Below are 21,453 nucleotides of genomic sequence, written 5' to 3' on the forward strand. Positions count from 1 at the left end.
TGCAAATATTTTCTCCCATTCTGAGGGTTGTCTTTTGGTCTTGTTTATGGTTTCCTTTGCTGTGCAAAAGCTTTTAAGTTTCATTAGGTCCCATTTGTTTATTTTTTTTATTTCCATTTCTCTATGAGGTGGGTCAAAAAGGATCTTGCTGTGATTTATGTCATAGAGCGTTCTGCCTATGTTTTCCTCTAAGAGTTTGAATAGTGTCTGGCCTTACATTTAGGTCTTTAATCCATTTTGAGTTTATTTTTGTGTATGGTGTTAGGGAGTGTTCTAATTTCCTTCTTTTACATGTAGCTGTCCAGTTTTCCCAGCATCACTTATTGAAGAGACTGTCTTTTCTCCACTGTATATTTTTGCCTCCTTTTTCAAAAATAAGGTGACCATATGTGTGTGGGTTTAACTCTGAGCTTTCTATCCTGTTCCATTGATCTATATTTCTGTTTTTGTGCCAGTACCATACTGTCTTGCTTACTGTAGCTTTGTAGTATAGTCTGAAGTCTGGGAGCCCGATTCCTCCAGCTCCATTTTTCTTTCTCAAGATTGCTTTGGCTATTGGGGGGTCTTTCATGTTTCCATACAAATTGTGAAATTTTTTGTTCTAGTTCTGTGAAAAATGCCATTGTTTGTTTGATAGTGATTGCACTGAATGTGTAGATTGCTTGGGTAGTATAGTCATTTTCACAATTATGATTCTTCCAATGGAAGAACATGGTATGTCTCTCCATCTGTCTGTATCATCTTTCATTTCTTTTAGCAGTGTTTTATAGCTTTCTGCATACAGTTCTTTTTTCTCCTTAGGTAGGTTTATTCTTTTTTTTGCAATGGTAAATGGGAGTGTTTCCTTAATTTCTCTTTCAGATATTTCATCATTAGAGTGTTGGAATGCAAGGGATTTCTGTGCCTTAATTTTGTATCCTGCTACCTTACCAAATTCATTGATTACCTCTAGTAGTTTTCTGGTGGCATCTTTAGGATTCTCTGTGTATAGTATCATGTCATCTGCATACAGTGACAACTTTACTTCTTCTTTTCTGATTTGGATTCATTTTATTTCTTTCTCTTCTCTGATTGTTGTGCCTAAAACTTGCAAAACTATGTTGAATAATAGTGGTGAGAGTGGACAACCTTGTCTTGTTCCTGTGTTAGAGGAAATGATTTCAGTTTTTCACCATTGAGAACGATGTTGGCTGTGGGTTTGTCATATGTGGCCTTTATTATGTTGAGGTAAGTTCCCTCTGTGCCTACTTTCTGGAGGGTTTTTATCATAAACGGGTGTTGACTTTTGTTGAAAACTTTTTCTGCATCTTTCGAGATTATCATTTTTTTTCCTTCAATTTGTTAATATGGTTTATCACATTGATTTGCATATATTGAAGAATCTTTGAATTCTTGGAATAAATCTAACTGGATCATGGTGTATGATCCTTTTAATGTGTTGTTGGATTCTGTTTGCTAGTATTTTCTTGAGGATTTTTGCATCTTTGTTCATCAGTGATACTGCCTGTAGTTTTCTTTCTTTGTGACATCTTTGTCTGGTTTAGGTATCAGGGTGATGGTGGCCTCATAGAATGAGTTTGGGAGTGTTCCTCCCTCTGCTATATTATGGAAGAGTTTCAGAAGGGTAGGTGTTAGCTCTTCTCTAAATGTTTGATAGAATTCGCCTGTGAAGCCATCTGGTCCTGGGCTTTTGTTTGTTGGAAGATTTTTAATTTCAATTTTATTACTTGTGATTGGTCTGTACATATTTTCTATTTCTTCCTTTCTAGGAGTTTGTCCATTTCTTCCAGGTTGTCCATTTTATTGGCATAGAGTTGCTTATAGTAATCTCTTACGGTGCTTTGGATTTCTGCGGTGTCTGTTGTAACTTCTCCTTTTTCATTTCTAATTTTATTGATTTGAGTCCTCTCCCTCTTTTTCTTGATGAGTCTGGCTAATGGTTTATCAATTTTGTTTATCTTCTCAAAGAACCAGTTTTTAGTTTTATTGATCTTTGCTATTGTTTTCTTTGTTTCTATTTCATTTATTTCTGGTCTGATCTTTATGATTTCTTTCCTTGTACTAACTTTGGGTTTTGTTTGTTCTTCTTCCTCTAGTTCCTTTAGGTGTAAGGTTAGATTGTTTATTTGAGATTTTTCTTGTTTCTTGAGGTAGGCTTTTATAGCTATAAACTTCCCTCTTAGAACTGCTTTTGCTGCATTCCATAGGTTTTGGATCATCGTATTTTCATTGTAGCTTGTCTCTAGGTATTTTTTGATTTCATCTTTGATTTCTTCAGTGATCTCTTGGTTATTTAGTAATGTATTGTTTAGCCTCCATGTGTTTGTGTTGTTTACGTATTTTTCCCTGTGATTGATTTCTAATCTCGAAGCATTGTGGTCAGAAAAGATGCCCGATATGATTTAAATTTTCTTAAATTTACCGATTGTGATTTGCTTGATTTGTGACCCAAGATGTGATATATCTTGGAGAATGTTCCATGTGCACTTGAGAAGAAAGTGTAATCTGCTGTTTTTGGATGGAATATCCTATAAATATCAATTAAATCTATCTGGTCTATTGTGTCATTAAAAGCTTGTGTTTCCTTATTAATTTTTTGTCTGGATGATCTGTCCATTGGTGTCAGTGAGGTGTTAAAAAGTCCCCCACTATTATTGTGTTACTGTGGATTTCCTCTTTTATAGCTGTTAGCATTTGCCTTAGGTAATGAGGTGCTCCTGTGTTGGGTGCATATATATTTATAATTGTTATATTTTCTTGGATTGATCCCTTGATCATTATATAGTGTCCTTCCTTGTCTCTTGTAACATTCTTTATTTTAAAGTCTATTTTATCTGATATGAGTATTGCTACTCCTGCTTTCTTTTGATTTCCATTTGCATGGAATATCTTTTTCCATCCCCTCACTTTCAGTCTGTATGTGTCCCTAGGTCTGAAGTGGATCTCTTGTAGACAGCATATATAGGGGTCTTGTTTTTGTATCCATTCATCGAGCCTGTGTCTTTCGGTTGGAGCATTTAATCCATTCACATTTAAGGTAATTATCGATATGTATGTTCCTGTTACCATTTTCTTAATTGTTTTGTGTTTGTTTTTGTATGTCATTTTCTTGTGTTTCCCGCTTTGAGAAGTTCCTTTACCATTTGTTGTAGAACTGATTTGGTGGTGCTGACTTGTCTTACCTTTTGATTGTCTGTAAAGCTTTTGATTTCTCTGCCGAATCTGAATGAGATCCTTGCTGGCTAGGGTAATCTTGGTTGTGGGTTCTTCCCTTTCATCACTTTGAATATATCATGCCATTTGCTTCTGGCTTGTAGAGTTTCTGCTGAGAAACCAGCTGTTAACCTTATGGGAGTTCCCTTTTATATTATTTGCCGCTTTTCTCTTGCTTCTTTCAATAATTTTTCTTTGTCTTTCATTTTTCTCAGTTTGATTACTGTGTGTCTCAGTGTGTTTCTCCTTGGGTTTATCCTGGCTGAGACTCTCTGTGTTTCCTGGACTTGGGTGGCTATTTTCTTTCCCATGTTAGGGAAAGTTTTCAACTTTCCCATGTTAGGGAAGTTTTCTGTTTAAATATTTTCTCAGGTCATTTCTCTCTCTCTTCTCCTTCTGGGACCCCTATAATGTGAATGTTGATGCGTTTAATGTTGTCCCAGAAGTCTCTTAGGCTGTCTTCATTTCTTTTCATTCTTTTTCTTTATTCTGTTCTGCGGCAGTGATTTCCACCATTCTGCCTTCCAGGCCACTTATCTGTTTTTCTGCCTCAGTTATTCTGCTATTGATTCCTTCTAGTGTATTTTTCATTTCAGTTATTGTATTGTTCATCTCTGTTTGTTTGTTCTTTAATTCTTCTAGGTCTTTGTTAAACATTCCTTGCATCTTCTAGATCTTTGCCTTCATTCTTTTTCTGAGGTTCTGGATCATCTTCCCTGTTATTATTCTGAATTCATTTTCTGGAATGTTGCCTATCTCCACTTCGTTTAGTTGTTTTTCTGGGGTTTTATCTTGTTCTTTCACCTGGTACAAAGTCCTCTGCCTTTTCATCTTGTCTCTCTTTTTGTGAATGTAGTTTTTGTTCCACAGGCTCCAGAATTTTCGTTCTTCTTGCTTCTGCGGTGTGCCCTGTGTTGGATGAGGCTATCTAAGAGGCTTGTGGAAGCTTCCTGATGGGGGGTACTGGTGGTGGGTAGCGTTGGGTGTTGCTCTGGTGGGCAGAGCTCAGTAAAACTTTAATCTGCTTGTCTGATGATAGGTGGGGCTGGGTTCCCTCCCTGTTGGTTGTTTGGCCTGAGGTGACCCAGCACTGGGACCTACCCTGCTCTTTGGTGGGGCTAATGGCAGACTCTGGGAGGGCTCACACCAAGGAGTACTTCCCAGAACTTCTGCTGCCAGTGTCCTTGTCCCCGCAGTGAGCCACAGCCACCCCCCCACCTCTGCAGGAGACCCTCCAATATTAGCAGGTAGGTCTGGTTCAGTATCCTAGTGGGTCACTGCTCCTTTCCCTGGGTCCTCATATGCTCACTATTTTGTGTGTACCCTCCAAGAGTGGAGTCTCCGTTTCCCCCAGTCTTGTCAAAGTCCTTCAATCAAATCCTGCTAGCCTTCAAAGTCTGATTCTCTAGGAATTACTCCTCCCATTGCCAGATCCCCAGGTTGGGAAGCCTGACATGGGGCTCAGAAACTTCAGTCCGGTGGGTGGACTTCTGTGGTATAAGTGTTCTCCAGTTTGTGAGTCAACCACCCAGTGGTTATGAGATTTGATTTTATTGTGATTGTGCCCCTCCTACCATCTCACTGCAGCTTCTCCTTTGTCTTTGGATGTGGGGTATCTTTTTTGGTGAGTTCCAGTGTCTTCCAGTCGATGAATGTTCATCAGTTAGTTGTGATTCCAGTGCTCTTGCAAGAGGAAGTGAGTGCATGTCCTTCTACTCTGCCATCTTGAACCAGTCCCCCAAATATTTTTTATTAGATGCTAACAGGGTCAATTTTATGTTGTGAGTGTCTGGATTTTATTGGCTTCTTTTAAGGATTGTTGAGCTACTTTGCGTGGGAGGCTATTAATGTACTTTGGGCTTAGTTTTATCCTTTGTAGACTTCTTTTTAAACTTTGTTAGTGCAGGTAGTGTAGTCACACTGCTAAGGCATGTGTCTTTTGGGGTCTCCACTGAATGTCTCATGTGATCGGTGAGGATGTTCCACTCTTAATTTTAGTAACTCAAGTGACTCCTAGCTCTTCGTGAACTCAGAACTGTTCCGCTCTTAGATTTCCAGTCACTCCTTCATCAGACCTCACGGAGTGTCAGTGTGCATATCTACATCTCAGTAGTCAGCAAAGAGTTCATGGGACACTTGTGCAAATTTTCAGGGCCCTCTTTCTGCATTGCTACCTCCTCTTAGGAAGTCTGTGCTTCCAGCTACCTTAAATTCCCTGGATTCTGATCTCAGTCCCCTTAGCTTCATGATACTGCTGTGTTTTCCCTGGCATCCCTCTTTCTGCTTTGTGGTCTGGTGTGTGCTCCCAGGCAGAAAGCCAGCACCATCTTAGGGCTAACCCCATTGTTTCCTTCTCTCAGGGATCACAGACCTGTGCTGCCACTTGTACAAAGTCTGGAAACAATTGCTTCTTATGTTTACTTGGACTTTTCTAGTTATTTAAGGCAGGGGGGTAAAATCCAGTCTCTGTTACTCCATCATGTTTAGAAGCAGAAGCTTCTGTTATTCCCACTTTAGTGAGTTTCTGTCTTTTTTTTTTTCTTTGCGGTATGCGGGCCTCTCACTGTTGTGGCCTCTCCTGTTGCGGAGCACAGGCTCCAGACGCGCAGGCTCAGCGGCCATGGCTCACAGGCCCGGCTGCTCCGCGGCATGTGGGATCTTCCCGGACCGGGGCACGAACCCGTGTCCCCTGCATTGGACCCTGCGGCGGACTCTGTGGACTCTCAACCACTATGCCACCAGGGAAGCCCGAGTTTCTGTCTTGATGTGGCATTTAACTTCAAATATTTTCTATTCTTCAATATGAGTTGATCATTTTTCTCTCTCTTAATAAAACACTGTGGTAAAATACATCCATATATCTTCTGTTATTAAAACATTCTTGAATGTTGTTCTTGATGTATTTTTTCCACATTTTTATATTAAATTTGGTTATGTCTTATTTAGAATTTTTATGTTCTCATTCATAATGTGAGAGCGGCCTCTGATTTTTGTTTCTTATCTCTGCTTCGTTTTTGTAACATAGTTATCCTACCTTTATAATTAACTTGGGGAACATTCCTTCTTTTTCTAGATTCTGAAATATTTTGGAGCACTCTGTTCCTTGAACGTTTGTTAGAACTTTCCAGTACAACTATCCGGGCTTGAAGTTTTATTTGAGCAGTGATTTTTAACTGCTGACTCAATTTCTTTAATGGTAATAAATTTATTAAGGTTTCCTGTGTTTTTGAGTCAGTTGTGATAAGTTCTGTTTTTCTATTAAGCTGTCTATTTCATCTAAATTTTCAAGTTTACTAGCATAATGTTATTCATGTAATTCCATTATTCTTCCTGTTAATGTCTGCTTTATCTGCAGTTATAGCCCCCATTTCCATTCATGATATTTGTTATTTTTACCGTCTCTTCTTTTCTCTTCCTCAGTTTTTACCAGAGGCTTTTCTGTTTCATTTGTCTTTTCTTAGAACCATGTTTTGGCTCTGTTGATTCCCTGAATTTTATCTTGCTATTTTATGTCTTTCATCTGCTTTTATCTTTACTCCTCCTTTTTGATCTTTCTTTCATTTTAATCTATTACTGTTTTTCATAGTTTCTTATGTTACCTTCTTAGGTTATTAATTTTCAGACATCTTTCTTTTCCAGTAAAATATTTTAAACCTCTAAATTTCTTTGTGAAATACCACTTTACCCATCTGGTCTCTGCTTGTATTGTAAAACATTCTTCCTTTCTCTCCCCCATATGAATATATAGAATTGAGTTTGTTGACTGCATTGGAGTCTTTTAATCCTTCAGTAATAGCAGTATTATTCTTTTGGTTTACCTGTTTCTTCAAATTCTCAAAGAATAATAAAATCTTTAAATAAATTGTCTCTCTTTTCAAGTGCCTTTTTTAAAATTTCTAAGAACTCTTATTTTATGTTTCACATTATGTTGTTCAGTTCATAAAATTAAACGAATGCTAATATTCTTCTTTGAGCATTTAGTCATTGGAGTCATCCTCTTTGTTTTGCTAATATTTTTGATCTTGTATTCTACTCGGATATTTATGTTGTCATATTTTTAAAAATTTGTATTTGCCATTTCTTTGCTGCCCTTTTTTTTAAATAAAAAAGCAAAACCTCTTTATCACATTTTTTAAAACCTGTATTGTAAGCAAGATATCCCTTAATTTTAACCCCGGTGTGATTATTATCTTTCAACCAATTGTAGAATTCAGCTCATTCACATTTGTTTTAATAACTGAAATAATTGATTTTATTCTTTATATTTTATTTTTGTTTTCTGTTTATATTACATTACTTGCTCTCTTTATTTTAATTGGTTTAGTTTGGTTTCACTGTTCATTCTCTCTTTATTACCTTTTTATTGCTTGTTAATTTGAACATTCTGCTAAGCTTTTTTTTTCCCATTAGTGATTACCCTATCATTTCTTACAACCAACGTTAAACTTATGTTCTGCCCACACATACAAAGTCCTTTTCCTGCGTACCCCTTGTCCAATGTCTGACTTTGATGTTTTGCTAACTTAATATTTTCAGTTCCAGGCTATCATTAGATTTTCCTTCTAATATAGCATACCTGTTGTGTTTCAAGAAAGCTTAATATTACAAATTCCTGTCTACATGATCATCATCTATTTAGATTTAAATATGTATGTACCCATATATACATGTGTATGTATATATATGTATGTACACACACTATGGAGAGAGAGAGAGAGAGAATATGAATTAATATCAGCGTTCACCACCACTGCTTCCTCTAGTCTTTGATTTCCTCTCTGTTGAGATAGCTGCTCAGAAGCAATTGTTTTTTGGTTATGTTCTTTCTCAAGTATTGTCCTCGGAGAACATACATGGGAAGTTTACTTTTGAATCCTTGCACGTTGAAAATCTTTTCCTTTCCCCAACAGCTGAATAATATTTTTTTCTAGATACAGGATTTTTGGATCATTTTTCTTAATGGTCTGTACATTTTCCCACTGTCTTCTACATTCCAGAGTTGTAGATGAGAATTCCTTAGCTAGGCTAAATCTCTTGCCTGTGTAAGTAACTTATTTTTTCTGCCTGGAAGCTTGTATAATTTTCTGTTTATGCTTGAACTTCAAGTATTTCCTGGATTCACTTCCTGGACTTAATGAGACTTTTCACTGCAGACTTAAATCTCGCTTCAGCCAGTATAAATAAATAAATAAATAGATAGATAGATAGATGGATAAATAAATAAATAAATACTAGTACTGTATTTGTTTAATTAGAACATCTCCTTCATCTTTTCTTTTTTTCCTTTTCCTCTTCTTTAAAAATCCCTTCTGGAATCCCTGTTATTCTCATGTTAGGCTGCCAGATCTGCCCTCCAAGCCTCTTATTTATTCCCTCATTATTCCTTTGTGTCTTTGTTACAGGTAGTAAGATATTTCATTCACTTGGTCTTCCAGATCATTAATTCCATTTTTAACAGTGCCAGTGTTTTGTTTTGTTTTGTTTTTTTAATTCTCCTACAGAAATTTTTAATAAAATTGAAAGTTAGTGGTTTTAATTCAGAATCTTTCATGCTGCCTTCTCATTTCTCATTGCTTTCATTATTGGTGTTCTCTTCCAATTGTTTTCATCATTTCTACCTCACTGAGACCTTCCTCTTAGAGGTGTTCTGTATGATCTTCTCTCTCAGGTAAACTAGTCCCCTAAGTTAGGTATTATTTTTGTTTTGCCTACTCCTTAGTTTATGTTCTTTTGACTCTCATATAGGCTATAGGCTTTTATAGTCTCTGACATTAACAAATCTGAAAGCAGTGAAAGGTACAGCAGTTTCTGCCCTGGTGTTCTTGCTGGCAGGGAACAAATAGTGAGGGACCCTTTTCCCTGGGTGGACTCAGCTCTCCTTTCCTGCGGCCAAGCTTTGAAACAATTCACCCTGCTAGGATAACCCCTGTCTTTTTTGGGCTCCTATCTTGAATTCTGATCCTACAAATCACTCCTCCCACCCATGCTCTCACACACAAGAATGTAGGTGCACGTGAACACACACACACACAGGCTGATAGGTCAGCTTGCCTGAGGGTGAATAGCTATCCTGAGAGTGCAGGTTATTCACTAAAACACCTGAGGGAGGGCTTCCCTGGTGGCGCAGTGGTTGAGAGTCCGCCTGCCGATGCAGGGGACACGGGTTCGTATCCCGGTCCGGGAGGATCCCGCATGCCGCGGAGCGGCTGGGCCCGTGAGCCGTGGCTGCTGAGCCTGCGCGTCCGGAGGCTGTGCTCCGCAACAGGAGAGGCCACAGCAGTGAGAGGCCCGCGTACCACAAAACAAAAACAAAAACAAAAACCACCTGAGGGAATGACAACAGTGGTCCTAATAGAAGCCTCAGAGGGAGGCAAACCTTTTGTTCTGCTGCTGCTAGCTTGCCTTTACTTACCAACAAGACGAAGTCCTGTACTTGCTCTCTCTCTGCTGAAGGTTTCTGGAGAACCTGTGACCTCAGATGTACTCTCTGAGTATTGCCAGTTGTGCTGCTCTCGTATATCCATATTACCCAAGAGTTGATTTAAAGAGACCCAAATGGGAGGGACACTCCTAGTGTCTGAATAAACCTAATGCAGGAGGGACTTACCAGAGGCATCTGCAGCTGTAAAACTTCCTGCCTCCTGGGTTTGGTCACTTTCACTCCAAGCATACTCTCTGGCCACTTATTCTAACTTGCTGTGAGAACTGGACATCCCTCTCCTTGCCCTTACTGGGGGTGGGGAGGGAGCATCTACCTGGAATAGCTTAGTTATACTGTAAAGTGTTGAGCTGTTTAACTATTGCTCTGCTATAAACCACAACCAATGCTCCTTAGGTCAACACAGTAATCATTTATTTGACTCACAGGTAGCTCATTTAGGCTGTCCTCTGTGGGGTGGTTCTGTTCTCAGCTGGACTCAGTCCCTCCAGTCTTGGCTCTGTGGAGGTGTGTGATCCAGGCTGGGCTTGATGGTCAGTGCTCTGCCCCACATACCTCTTCTCCTCCTCCTGGGACCAATGGGCTAACCCTGAGTGATCTTCTCAGAAGTTCAAGAGAGCAAGCAGAAACACGTAATGTATCTTGAAGCTTAGACTTGAAACTGGAATGCAGTCACTTCTGCCTCACTATTTTGGCCAAATCCAGTCACATGATGGAATCCAAAGTCTAAAGGTAGGAAAGGTGGTCCTGCCCACAGTGTGAGGTTGGGAGGAGGAGGGTGTAGCACTGCAAATTAAGTGGCAAAGTATGTGGATACGTAGAGAGCGGAAGACTTTGGGACCATGAACTCAACCTGCCTCAGCATTTAAGAATTGCAATGAAACATTTCCAAGTTATAATGCTCCTTCAAAGGAGACAGCCGTGAGGTTAGCTGGGAGGTAGTGAGGAAACTTGTGCAGAGAACACATTGGAACTGGACCATAAGAACAACATAGAGTTTTCCAAGTAGACAAGGTTGAGTAAAAGGAGCAAAAATCAGTCAAGATGGAAGGTACAGAATAGAGGCACAGAAGTCTGCAAATGAATGGGGCATTTGGGGAGTGAAGAGTTGTCCTATGTGGATCGATCCTTAGAAGCAATCCTTCCACACAGTCTTTTGTTTCATTGCATTGTTCTTTCCAGTGAGCTATCATAGCTTCTAAAAAGTTGGAATTTCAGGCGTTGTGCCAGGAAGAGTTATCCTGTTGCATATTCTTCAGAACATGCTGCATAGATGGCTGCTTTCTTTATACCTCAAAAAATTATTTTGCTTAAATAAGGTGAAGGGTTTAGCACATATGTATTAAGTTTCTACTGGGACTAGTGTTCCTTCAATATATTGGTGCCACTTAACTTAGCTCAATGTGTTCTGCCATGTATGCCACGTGTGAAAAAAATACTGATAAATAACATTTGTTTGCTTTCAAAAGACAATTTAGGTTTCACAAAATGTGAGCTCTTCTGTGGAGCCCTCCCTGACACTTTCTCCCCCTTTCTCCCGCCAGGTTCTCCTGCTAAAAGTTCTCATTTCTCTCTCTACTTTCTTCAGAACATTTTTTTTTTTTTTTTTTTTTTTTTTTTTTTGTGGTACGCGGGCCTCTCACTGTTGTGGCCTCTCCCGTTGCGGAGCACAGGCTCCGGACGCGCAGGCTCAGCGGCCATGGCTCACGGGCCCAGCCGCTCCGCGGCATGTGGGATCTTCCCGGACCGGGGCACGAACCCGTGTCCCCTGCATCGGCAGGTGGACTCTCAACCACTGCGCCACCAGGGAAGCCCGCTTCAGAACATTTTTGTTAGGATGTGATTTTAGTGTGATTGTTTGATCACTGTCTCCTCGATTAAATTGTCAGCTTCTAGGAGAGCAGTAGACCAGGTCTTTTGCCTATAACTGGTTCCCCAGAGCCTGGCATAGTGCCAGAGTCATAGTGACTGAATACTAAATATGTGTTAAGTAAGTGAGTGAATCAGTGAATCAGTGTGAATAACTGAATGAGATAGGCCTAGACTATTGGCTCTATGAGATAGGTAGGTTTTGGTTTATCTGTACAACTGCAAGCGTTCCCCAGGTTTATCACTTTCCTGTGGTGAGGCAGACAGACCATATTCATTCTCTAGAGCTTCCATTCAATCCGTATTCATCATGGCTTGACATACGGCTGAATGTGGACTAGGTACTGGTGATGTGGAGATCATTAGGGCTGGTTTTGCTCTGAAGGAGTTGCTGGTTTAGTGGCAGAGATATTGAAGGAAAGGGGCAAAGGCAATTGTTGTGCTAAGTGTAAAGCTACAGGTATGTCCACCTTGAACTTGGAGAAGAGGCTTTGGGCTCAGCTGGCCCTCCACTGGGGCTTTTTGAAAAGGGGCAGTCTGAACTGAGTCACGAAGGCTAATCAGTCGTTAGACACATAATAGGGAAGAACATTCTGGGCAGAATGGAGTAAAGGTTTCAAGGTACAGGGAAGTGAGCAATCAAGGCCACTATAGGATACTTCAAGTAGTTCAGTGTTGCAGAATGGAGAAAGCAAGGGTGGGGATGGCAAGCGAGGAAGCTGGAGGTCAGCATGGTCATGTCACAGAGGGTCTTTCGAGCCCAGCTAAGGACGGGACTTTTTCCTGAAGGGAGTGAGGAGCAGTTGAAGGGTTTTAATCAAGGGTTGGTGTCATCGGGTTTTACCTTGTGAAGTTTGCTCTGGACACAAGGGAGAACAGATTGGAAGGCATGGGACTCTGGGGAAGAAGATATATAAAGAAGCAGTTAATTATACAGTGTGATAAGGTCTGTGTGAGATTTGATTCCTGCTCTGTGATCTCAGAGGAGGAGCATCTAAACTAGAACTGGGGTCTCAGTCTAGGCTAAAGGGAGTGTTTCAAGTTATCAGGGTGAAGAAGCTGGGAAGAATTTTCCAGGCACCTAGGAGTGGGGCAGAGGCACAGAAGTGTTCGAGAATGTGACCTTTTCAGAGTGCTGCAAAGGATTCTTTATTGCTGGAGTTTAGAATACTAAGAGGGAATTGATGAGAAATGAAGCTGGAGAGTAAAACGCCATCCAGAAGCAAGTCTTCCTCCTGTTAAATATTGCTTTAGACTGCAGTTATCTCATCTATACCAAGAACTTTTTTTTTTTACTTTTTTATCATAGAGAATTTTGAACCTGTACAAAATAGAGAAGTATAGCGAACACCCATTTAGCCACCCTCAGCCCTACAGCCATCAACCCGTGGCCGGTTCTGTTCCATCTGCAGCACCATTCACTTTCCCTTCACTTGCTCTTTTAAAGCAGATCCCAGATAATATACATTTTTTTTTCTTTTTTTTTTTTTTTTTTTTTTTTTGCGGTACGGGGGCCTCTCACTGCTGTGGCCTCTCCCATTGCGGAGCACAGGCTCCGGACATGCAGGGTCAGCGGCCATGGCTCACGGGCCTAGCCGCTCTGCGGCATGTGGGATCTTCCTGGACCGGGGCACGAACCCGTGTCCCCTGCTTCGGCAGGCAGACTCTCAACCACTGCGCCACCAGGGAAGCCCAATATATCATTTTATACATCAGTGTTTCAGTATGTATCATTTAGCTAAGAAGCCTTTTTCAAAACATAACCACGATTATCAGTTTCACACCTAACACTTAATAATGCTCCGTATAATCAAGTAGCTAGTCATTGTTGTAATTTCTGTTTATCTCACAAATGTCATGTAAATATGAATATAGATATAAATACAAATATTTATATACACTGTTTGATCCAGACCTAAATAAAGGGCTGGGACCCTTTTGAAAGAGAAAGAAGATGCTCTCAGTCATTAACAGGTGTCAGTGGGGACTTTTGATTTAAACAGGGATGAGTAATTACCTACTTCAATTTATCCCACTTTTTCAATACTATTGCAGATATCTGGACAAGTATTAGGCGAAATATAAAGGAAGCCAGGCTCATATTATTGGTTCTACCTCTCTCCCATTTTCTTAGGTCTCTCTGCTCCCTGGTGTGCAAATGGACATACTCTGCAGAGAAAGGCTGGGATGACAGTTTCTGGAAGATGGTTGGTTTGGAAGACTTGGTTGCAGATAATTACAGCAAAATCGGTAAAAAAATAATTTTTTCTGATTATGTGTATGTACACATGAATATATTGGTGTTTATTTTTTGTTTGTCTTTGTCTGAATTAAAATATAGGAACACAGCCCTGTTTTTCCAAGAGAAGTGAGTAAGTTATGATGGGTAGGCCATGACTACTAGGCCCTTGTATTGGGGCTTATAGGAACTGAGTTATGAAAAGCTGCCTTGAAATGTAGACTCTTAGACGTGAGGCTAGACTGAGGAAGATATTTGCCTGGAGCAACTGGGAATAGCATAATCAAAGGGATGTGTATGGATTGTCTCCAGTCAGGCCTAGGAAAATGTCTTGTGATTTAGGTTCAAGGAACCAGGCAAGGCCATACAGAAAAAAATAATTGAAGAGGTCAAAATTGGAAGGATCAGGAGCAAGACATAAACTGGAACGTGAGCCAGTGGTTCCTGACTAAAGCCGTAGGGTCCCTGACTTCCAGTTTTATGCGACACTAACTGGGTAGTAAAGGTGTGGATGATTGGTAGGAATTTACCTGGTAAAAGAATTCAGATACTAGGTACATATAATGGTAGCTGATATGTTAAAGTTTCAGGTTTACATGTTCATGTCACAGAAAGATGTTTATTTCTTATAGTTACTACCTACGATTCTAATAAGCTGTCATCAGGTAGGCAATTATACCTGATTAAAGAGAAGTACTTCTGTATTGTTCAGTGTGCAGGCTAGGAGGTTGTAATGAGACAATTTAAAAGTACTGCGGATTAAACAGGATGGCAGAGTATTTCCCTTTTATGTAGTAGAATAGAGGTAAGTGATTATCAGGCAGCTCTGCCATTCTCATAACATATCCTCCAACTTTGGGTCTAGATTAGCAGCTTCATTTCTCATCAGTTCCCAGCCAGTTAGTGGGAAGAATATAAAGGACCAGAAGAATCCATCCACATTCCTTTGGAGGAAGCATAACACGGAAATGGGCCACATCATTTCTGATCACATCCTATTGACTGGCACTTTTTTTTTTTTTAACATCTTCATTGGAGTATAATTGCTTTACAGTGGTGTGTTAGTTTCTGCTGTATAACGAAGTGAATCAGCTATACATATACATATATCCCCATATCTCCTCCCTCTTGCGTCTCCCTCCCACCTTCCCTGTCCCACCCCTCTAGGTGGGCACAAAGCACCGAGCTGATCTCCCTGTGCTATGCTGCTTCCCACTAGCTATCTGTTTTACATTTGGTAGTGTATATATTTGACCGGCACTTGTTAACGAGGCCTCATTAGGCTGCAAGGGTGGCTGGGAAATGTGGTAATTGGCCAGGCAGTCAGGTGACCATTCGTGTGACTGGCCAGAAGTTGAGAGCTGTGCTATAAAATATGAATGAACAACTAGTAGTGTCTGCCATTGTTTCAACCCCCCTTGATAACCGAGTCACTTAGTAGGTCACTTCAGTCCAACCTTTCTCTGGTGGAGTCCTCATGACTACTCTCTTAGATTGCAAGAATATAAGAATAGAAATATGAAAGGTCCACGTAGCATCTATACTGCTATGCTGTGGACAACATAGCTCAGTTGTCCATGGTCTGTTCAACTACTAATAGCTAAATCTGGGGTAAAGAACAGAGCCAGGGTAGTATGCAGAAAGAACCCTTCTGGACTTTCTGTGGCTTGACTGAAACTGTCATAGGATCTGAGCTGGTAGAGAAGGGGACGAGCTTGGGACCAGGGGAAGGGAGGAAGAAAGCAAAGCAGCAGTCATTAGTCATCAGCTGCATTCTAAGTCCTTTGGTCGGTGATTTGGTAGGTGATTAATTTGTTTATCTCATTTGGCCCTCACAAACCTATTTGTCTTAGCTATTTCCATTTTACAGATGGGAAAACTGAGATTCAGTTCTTTTGTCTGCTGTTTAGTTGTAGGGTCAATAGTAGGACTAGGGTCTCTGACTCTACGCTTTTCTACCAAAGCAGACTTCCTCCTTGGGATATTTGGGACCTGAGGGAACTGATGTGGCTGTATGGCTGGCCTCCAGCAGGATTAAGCAGAAGTCCAATATTTAGCACCCAAAGCCAGTTTGAGCTTGACTGGAACAAACATCCATAGTCCACACCTAGACAGGAGTCAGAGTGTGATGGGCTCTCAGCTGATGAGTGGATATAACTTCACAGGGTATAAAAAATATTAATACTTTAAGTCATATGGTGGTTAGTTTTAAAATTCTGGGTATTCAGACCATCTGGAGCCAGCAACTGAGATAGCAACTGGGGAATAGAGTCAGTCTTATTCTGGGGGCTGAGGGAGCCAGCCCGATGATGGCGGGTCAGGACTCCAGCCAGCCAGACTGGGGTTTTGGACAGTGCCTCAGGTCCAGCAGGGGAAATGGGCAGCCAGACAGCAAAGTGATACTCAACTAAAAGCTTCTGGAGGGCAGGGACTGTATCTGCCGTACCCTTGCGTATCTTGGCATAGAAGATGTTGGTAAATATCTACTGACAGAATGTGTTTGACTTGAGCACAATTGTTTGAATTGAGACGGACTGGAAAGAGTTAAAAGAAAACGGTGGCAAAGAGATATCTCAGGTGTCTTTGTTTGCTCTGGCTGCCATAACAGCATACCATAGACTGAGAGACTTAAACAACAGAAATTTATTTCTCACGGTTCTGGAGGCTGGAAAGTCCAAGGTCAAGGTGCCAACAAGATAGTTTAATTCTGAGGCCTCCTCTTGGCTTGTTGGCAGCTGCGTCTTGCTGTGTGTTCATGTGATCTCTTCTTTGTGTGTGTGCAGAAAGAGAGCTCTCTGGTGCCTCTTCTTATAAGGACACTAAACCTATCAGATCAGGGCCCCACCCTTTTGGCCTCATTTAACCTTAATTACTTCCTTGTTGACTCTTATCTCCAAATACAGCCACATTGGGGGTTAGAGCTTCAACATAGGAATCTTGGGGACACAATTTAGCCCACAACCCCAAGGTACTAGTGCACTGGTCATTAGAGCTAAAGCAGGGCCACTAAGTCCTGAGTCCCCAGTCTGGTGTTCTGGAGGCTCCCCATGAGCTCCCCGCCTTGACGAAGAAGCATCAGGACTGAGTACTAGGGGAGGGACTCTTGTCCTGTAATTGAGGGGTTCAGGCAAGTTGGGTCTAAAACACTGAACTGGGAGCAAGGGTAGTTTTAGTTTTAGCACTGATGGTATGAACTTAGACAAGTCTCATAATGCTGTATATCTTTATAGTCTTGCCTATGAAAAATATAGTTAATGGTAGAATGAAAACTAATAGTTTACTGTTTCTGAGACATGATGCTATTGCATTACAACCAGTATCCTTTTAAATTTTCAAAACAGTGTAACAGAGTTATTTTTATTTATCCTGTTCTACAGCTGAAGAAACCAAGGTTCAGAAAGGGGAAGGGTGTCTAACCTGTGGTTGCACAGTTTGCAAATGGTAGAAGCAGAATTCAAACCTATGTTTGGAGGATTCCAAATCCTGCTCTAATCATTTCACTGTATTGACTTCCAAATAATGTTTATTGTGTGTCTATAGTAGGCAACAAATAAATGCCAATCCTCCTTCCCCTTCTATATTTCAAGCACATTTCTGTGTGCTTTCACATACCTTGTTGCATGTAATTCTTAAAACCAGTGACAAAAGTACTGTTACCTTGTTTACAGATGAGAATCAGATATAAATAACTTTCTATAACCACATGCAGAACCAATAAATGATGTCAGGATTGAAACCCTCCCTGTGGGAGGCCCTAGAAGGAGCTAATATTTTACTGGAACACAAATTTCAACTTCAATTGCTTCATTGTTTAAGTGATTTTTAAAATTTATATGTCTACCCTTTCCCTCAAATTTAGTTGTTTGTTCCTGAGTATTCCCATGGTGTGTTGAATGCAGATTTATTATAGTACACATTGATTACCTGTTTACATGTCTTGAGTCTACTGTAGACTATGAGCTCCTTGACCTGTGGAATTTCACTTCTTTACATTTGTATTCTGGCCCCAGCACAAGACATGGCACATTTTAGCAGCTAAATTACTCTTTGATTAATAAGTGGGTAAATGAATGACTCGGGTGGCTGGTACTGGGATGTCCACACTTTTTGCTTTTAAAAGCTCTAGTGATGTTTACTGATTTTAGCAGTTATCTTAGGTGACTTGGGTTCAAGTTCAACTCTGATTTTCTGATTATTTTCATCTTTTTGTGCTCCCCTCCCTTCCAACCCAAGACCCATGTTTAATTAGTATATTAGCTCTGCTAATAGAGCAATACCTACAGGAAATATTCATTAAAAGTCCATAATGCTAATCTAGCAGAAAATTTCAGAATAATTTTATTAGATTTTGCCTGTTAATGGATTTTTAATGGATTAGTCCTAAGGAGCCATATCATTAACCAGAATATTACCATACATGAATTAAAACTTACCCAATCATCAAAATTAATTGTATGATGTTGCCTTTGATTTTCATTTCTGGTGACTTGAACTTGTAGTTTCAGTCTGAACCAGAAGTGGAGGATGTTAAAGAGAACATGCACTCTCAGTTGGGACTTTCAGAAACTCCTCTGGAAGCTAGCTCCGGGCAGTCGTAGCAGTTCTTGGAACTATGAGAAATGAATCTCGGAAGCCTCCCTATGAAGTGTTAAACATTTCCAGTGGACTCATTGCCCATCAAATGTGGACACTACAGTGCAAAACCTTTTAACAGATTTGAACAGCACATCATGGATTTGAGCATTAATATAATTACCATAATTCGCTCCATGTGGAGCTTTTAGCCAAGTCTTTACCAGCCTTCCTGGGCCCATGCAGTAAATAAATGCTTTCCCTGAAAACTGAACACCTCAGCAACTGATAGTCTTATAGAGGGACATTTTTGAAATAAATTATTTATGAAGTGTAAGTTAAGGATCAAATACAATATTTATATGGTGCATTTCAAGGACAGGGGAAGAAATTTACAATGTTTTAAGTAACTACTTGCAAGTTTCCAAAGATAAAATGTTACTACCTAATGCCTTCCTTAAGGAGGTATTTGGATGGTTTGGTTTGGGAACATTATACAAAGTAAAAGAAAAAAATAGTTTTGTGAGTCAAAAGAATATAGTAGACATTTCTTTTTTTTTAACATCTTTATTGGAGTATAATTGCTTTACAGTGGTGTGTTAGTTTCTGCTTTATAACAAAGTGAATCAGTTATACATATACATATGTTCCCATATCTCCTCCCTCTTGCATCTCCCTCCCTCCCACCCTCCCTATCCCACCCCTCTAGGTGGTCACAAAGCACCGAGCTGATCTCCCTGTGCTATGAGGCTGCTTCCCACTAGCTATCTGTTTTACCTTTGGTAGTGTATATATGTCCATACCACTCTCTCACTTCGTCCCAGCTTACCCTTGACATTTCTTGACAATTAAAACTATACTAGTTGATTTCATGTTCAGAATTGATGGAGAAAACCCAAACCAGTATTTTGTAGGGAACTATATACCCATATTCCAATTAAATGATCTGTGTCAATAGATTTTGACCTTCACGTCTCTGTGAATCATTCCCTGCTTACCCATCAATCCTAAACATGTATCAAAAGCAAACAAGAAGGAAGAGATCAGCAGGGAGGCAGGACCCTTAGGAAGAGAAGCAACATCCCACCTGTTCTAATTGATTATCCAGGCTCTCTTTCAGCAGGTTCCATTGCTTTTTCACTTCCTGGGAAAAGTGCTTCATTGTATTATTGGGGCAGGCCACTTGATGCATGTGTACAGCATGGCTGAATTATAGAGTGACTATCTGCATTACAGAAAGAGCCTTGTTACATAAAAAGGTACAGTGTGTTAGCTTATAGATCATTCGTTTTGTGGGGTCAGGGAAGCCAGGCAATGCAGGAACTAACTGTTAAATGAGAGGCGGAAATGATGATGAAGCCAATGTAAACGGGACCATTCCTTAAGGGGAGGGAGACTGCATTTTTTCACTGGGTTTGTCTCCCTTTATGAGACCATGTTTTAGACGTCGGACACTGTGGGCCCTTCACCTGGCACATGGTATACATACTGATGAAGTATTTGTTGAACATATGTTAGAATGAAGGATTTGATTAAATAAGCCCCCCTTTGGTTTTGATTATTCCTAATAGTTAATGGACTCTATAACTTCTTTTGAATTCAATGATACTACTAGTTGATAGACAGTGTTTTTGTTTCATAAATTCAGTGTTCACAGTCCTTTTTTCACTAACCGGTTTACCACTTAAGAAGGGCTCCTGTGGAAGACACCGCCCCCCCGCCCCCCGAATGAGAGCTCATTTCTACAACAAGTCTCTCAGAGACTTTCCAGACAGGAAATATTACAGACTCCTTCACCAAAAAAAACCCCAAATAACTGAAACAACTTATTTTAGGAAGATTGGGAATATCGCTCTTCCATAGAGTAAAATAAACCCTGCAGTTAACTGAAGCTCAGTTTTAGATATTTTTGTCCTGTAGGCTTAAAATTATAGCTAAAGAATCTTGACTAATGACATGTATGTGTTTGGGACATAGATATGTCAGTACTCACCACTGTCCCGCTCCAGAGTCCAACCCGTTGAGAACATTTCACAGAGACACCTGAAGCAAAGCATGATATTGACTTTGGTTAGACTGAATTAAAGAGCAGTGGGGAGAAACCTACCCTCTTTTCTGAACCTTGGGACCTGCATGGCACTGACTTGATCCATTCATTGGCAGGCCAAGGAGCTGAGACAAAGAGACAAGACATCTGGCTGGGCTTGCTTCGGCACTTGACCTGCTGAATTTAAACTCAAACTCCAAGAGCTCACTGGCCCTCAGGTGGTTTAAATCCAAAGAGCCCACAGGTTGTTCAAGAAGATAGACACGTGCCAAGGCTGTACTGACCCCATTTCAAGGCTGTTGCGCCACTTCCACATGGCCCTGTAGGTGTTGGTTTTTTCCAGAGTCTCATGGATCAGCTAAACGATTCCTCCTTCCCAGGCTGGAAAAAGTAAAGAGTATAGAAGCAGGAGATGGGAGTGTTTATACTAGGGCTACTCCATCCTTGGGGAAAGAAGAGGAAATCCCCTTGTGGAAACATGCCCAAGGGGTCTTCACCAGCAATATTTATCAGGACCAGTGTTGGGAGCCTGAGTCCAGCAGTGTCATCCATAGTAGTGGAGATTATAAAATCCTTTTAAGCTATGAATACTCAGTGTTCTGAATTTGCCCAATAGAACTGGACATGTTTGCAAGGATCTATCCATTCATTCCTTAGAATGTGAAACTTGTTTTTCATTTAGAGTTTTGCTGAACTGCTGTACCATCTTGGTATCACAAGATGCCAGTGCTGTTTTTAGTAATTTACATTGGGAGGTCTGGAGAAACTTTTGGCCACAGGTAATCGCAGCATTTTCCAGGCTCTGTTGGGGCCAGTTGTACGACCTCTTCCTTGTCCTGAAGGAGACCATCCCGTGGGTGCTCTGGACCGGGCTTTGCCCTTGACCCTGGACCTTTGATCTTACCCTGTCTACTCTTAACATCCTTCTCATTCCTGCCCAAGTGGCAGAACATGGTCTTTCCAGTACTTGAGGCAAGAATATATCCTCTGAGTATTGTACTGTCTTACTTTACCCTTTAAAATTAAACTTCTGCCTGATGGAGAATGACCTAGAGTTCTTCCTGTCAGTTAGTG

At 40.5% G+C, this 21,453-nt stretch overlaps 1 protein-coding gene across 1 annotated transcript in view; it reads left to right on the forward strand.

Moving 5' to 3' along the window:
• The window catches only part of FGGY (FGGY carbohydrate kinase domain containing), a 424,082-nt gene that overhangs the window by 149,029 nt on the left and 253,600 nt on the right, over window positions 1-21,453 (forward strand). The window contains exons 6-7 of the mRNA XM_079698487.1: window positions 8,211-8,255; window positions 13,656-13,771. Of these exons, the coding sequence (XP_079554613.1) occupies window positions 8,211-8,255; window positions 13,656-13,771 (161 nt within the window). The remainder of the gene's footprint in view (window positions 1-8,210; window positions 8,256-13,655; window positions 13,772-21,453) is intronic.

Source organism: Hyperoodon ampullatus (genome assembly GCF_949752795.1).
Source record: "Hyperoodon ampullatus genome assembly, chromosome: 2".
NCBI classification, from domain to species: Eukaryota; Metazoa; Chordata; class Mammalia; order Artiodactyla; family Ziphiidae; genus Hyperoodon; species Hyperoodon ampullatus.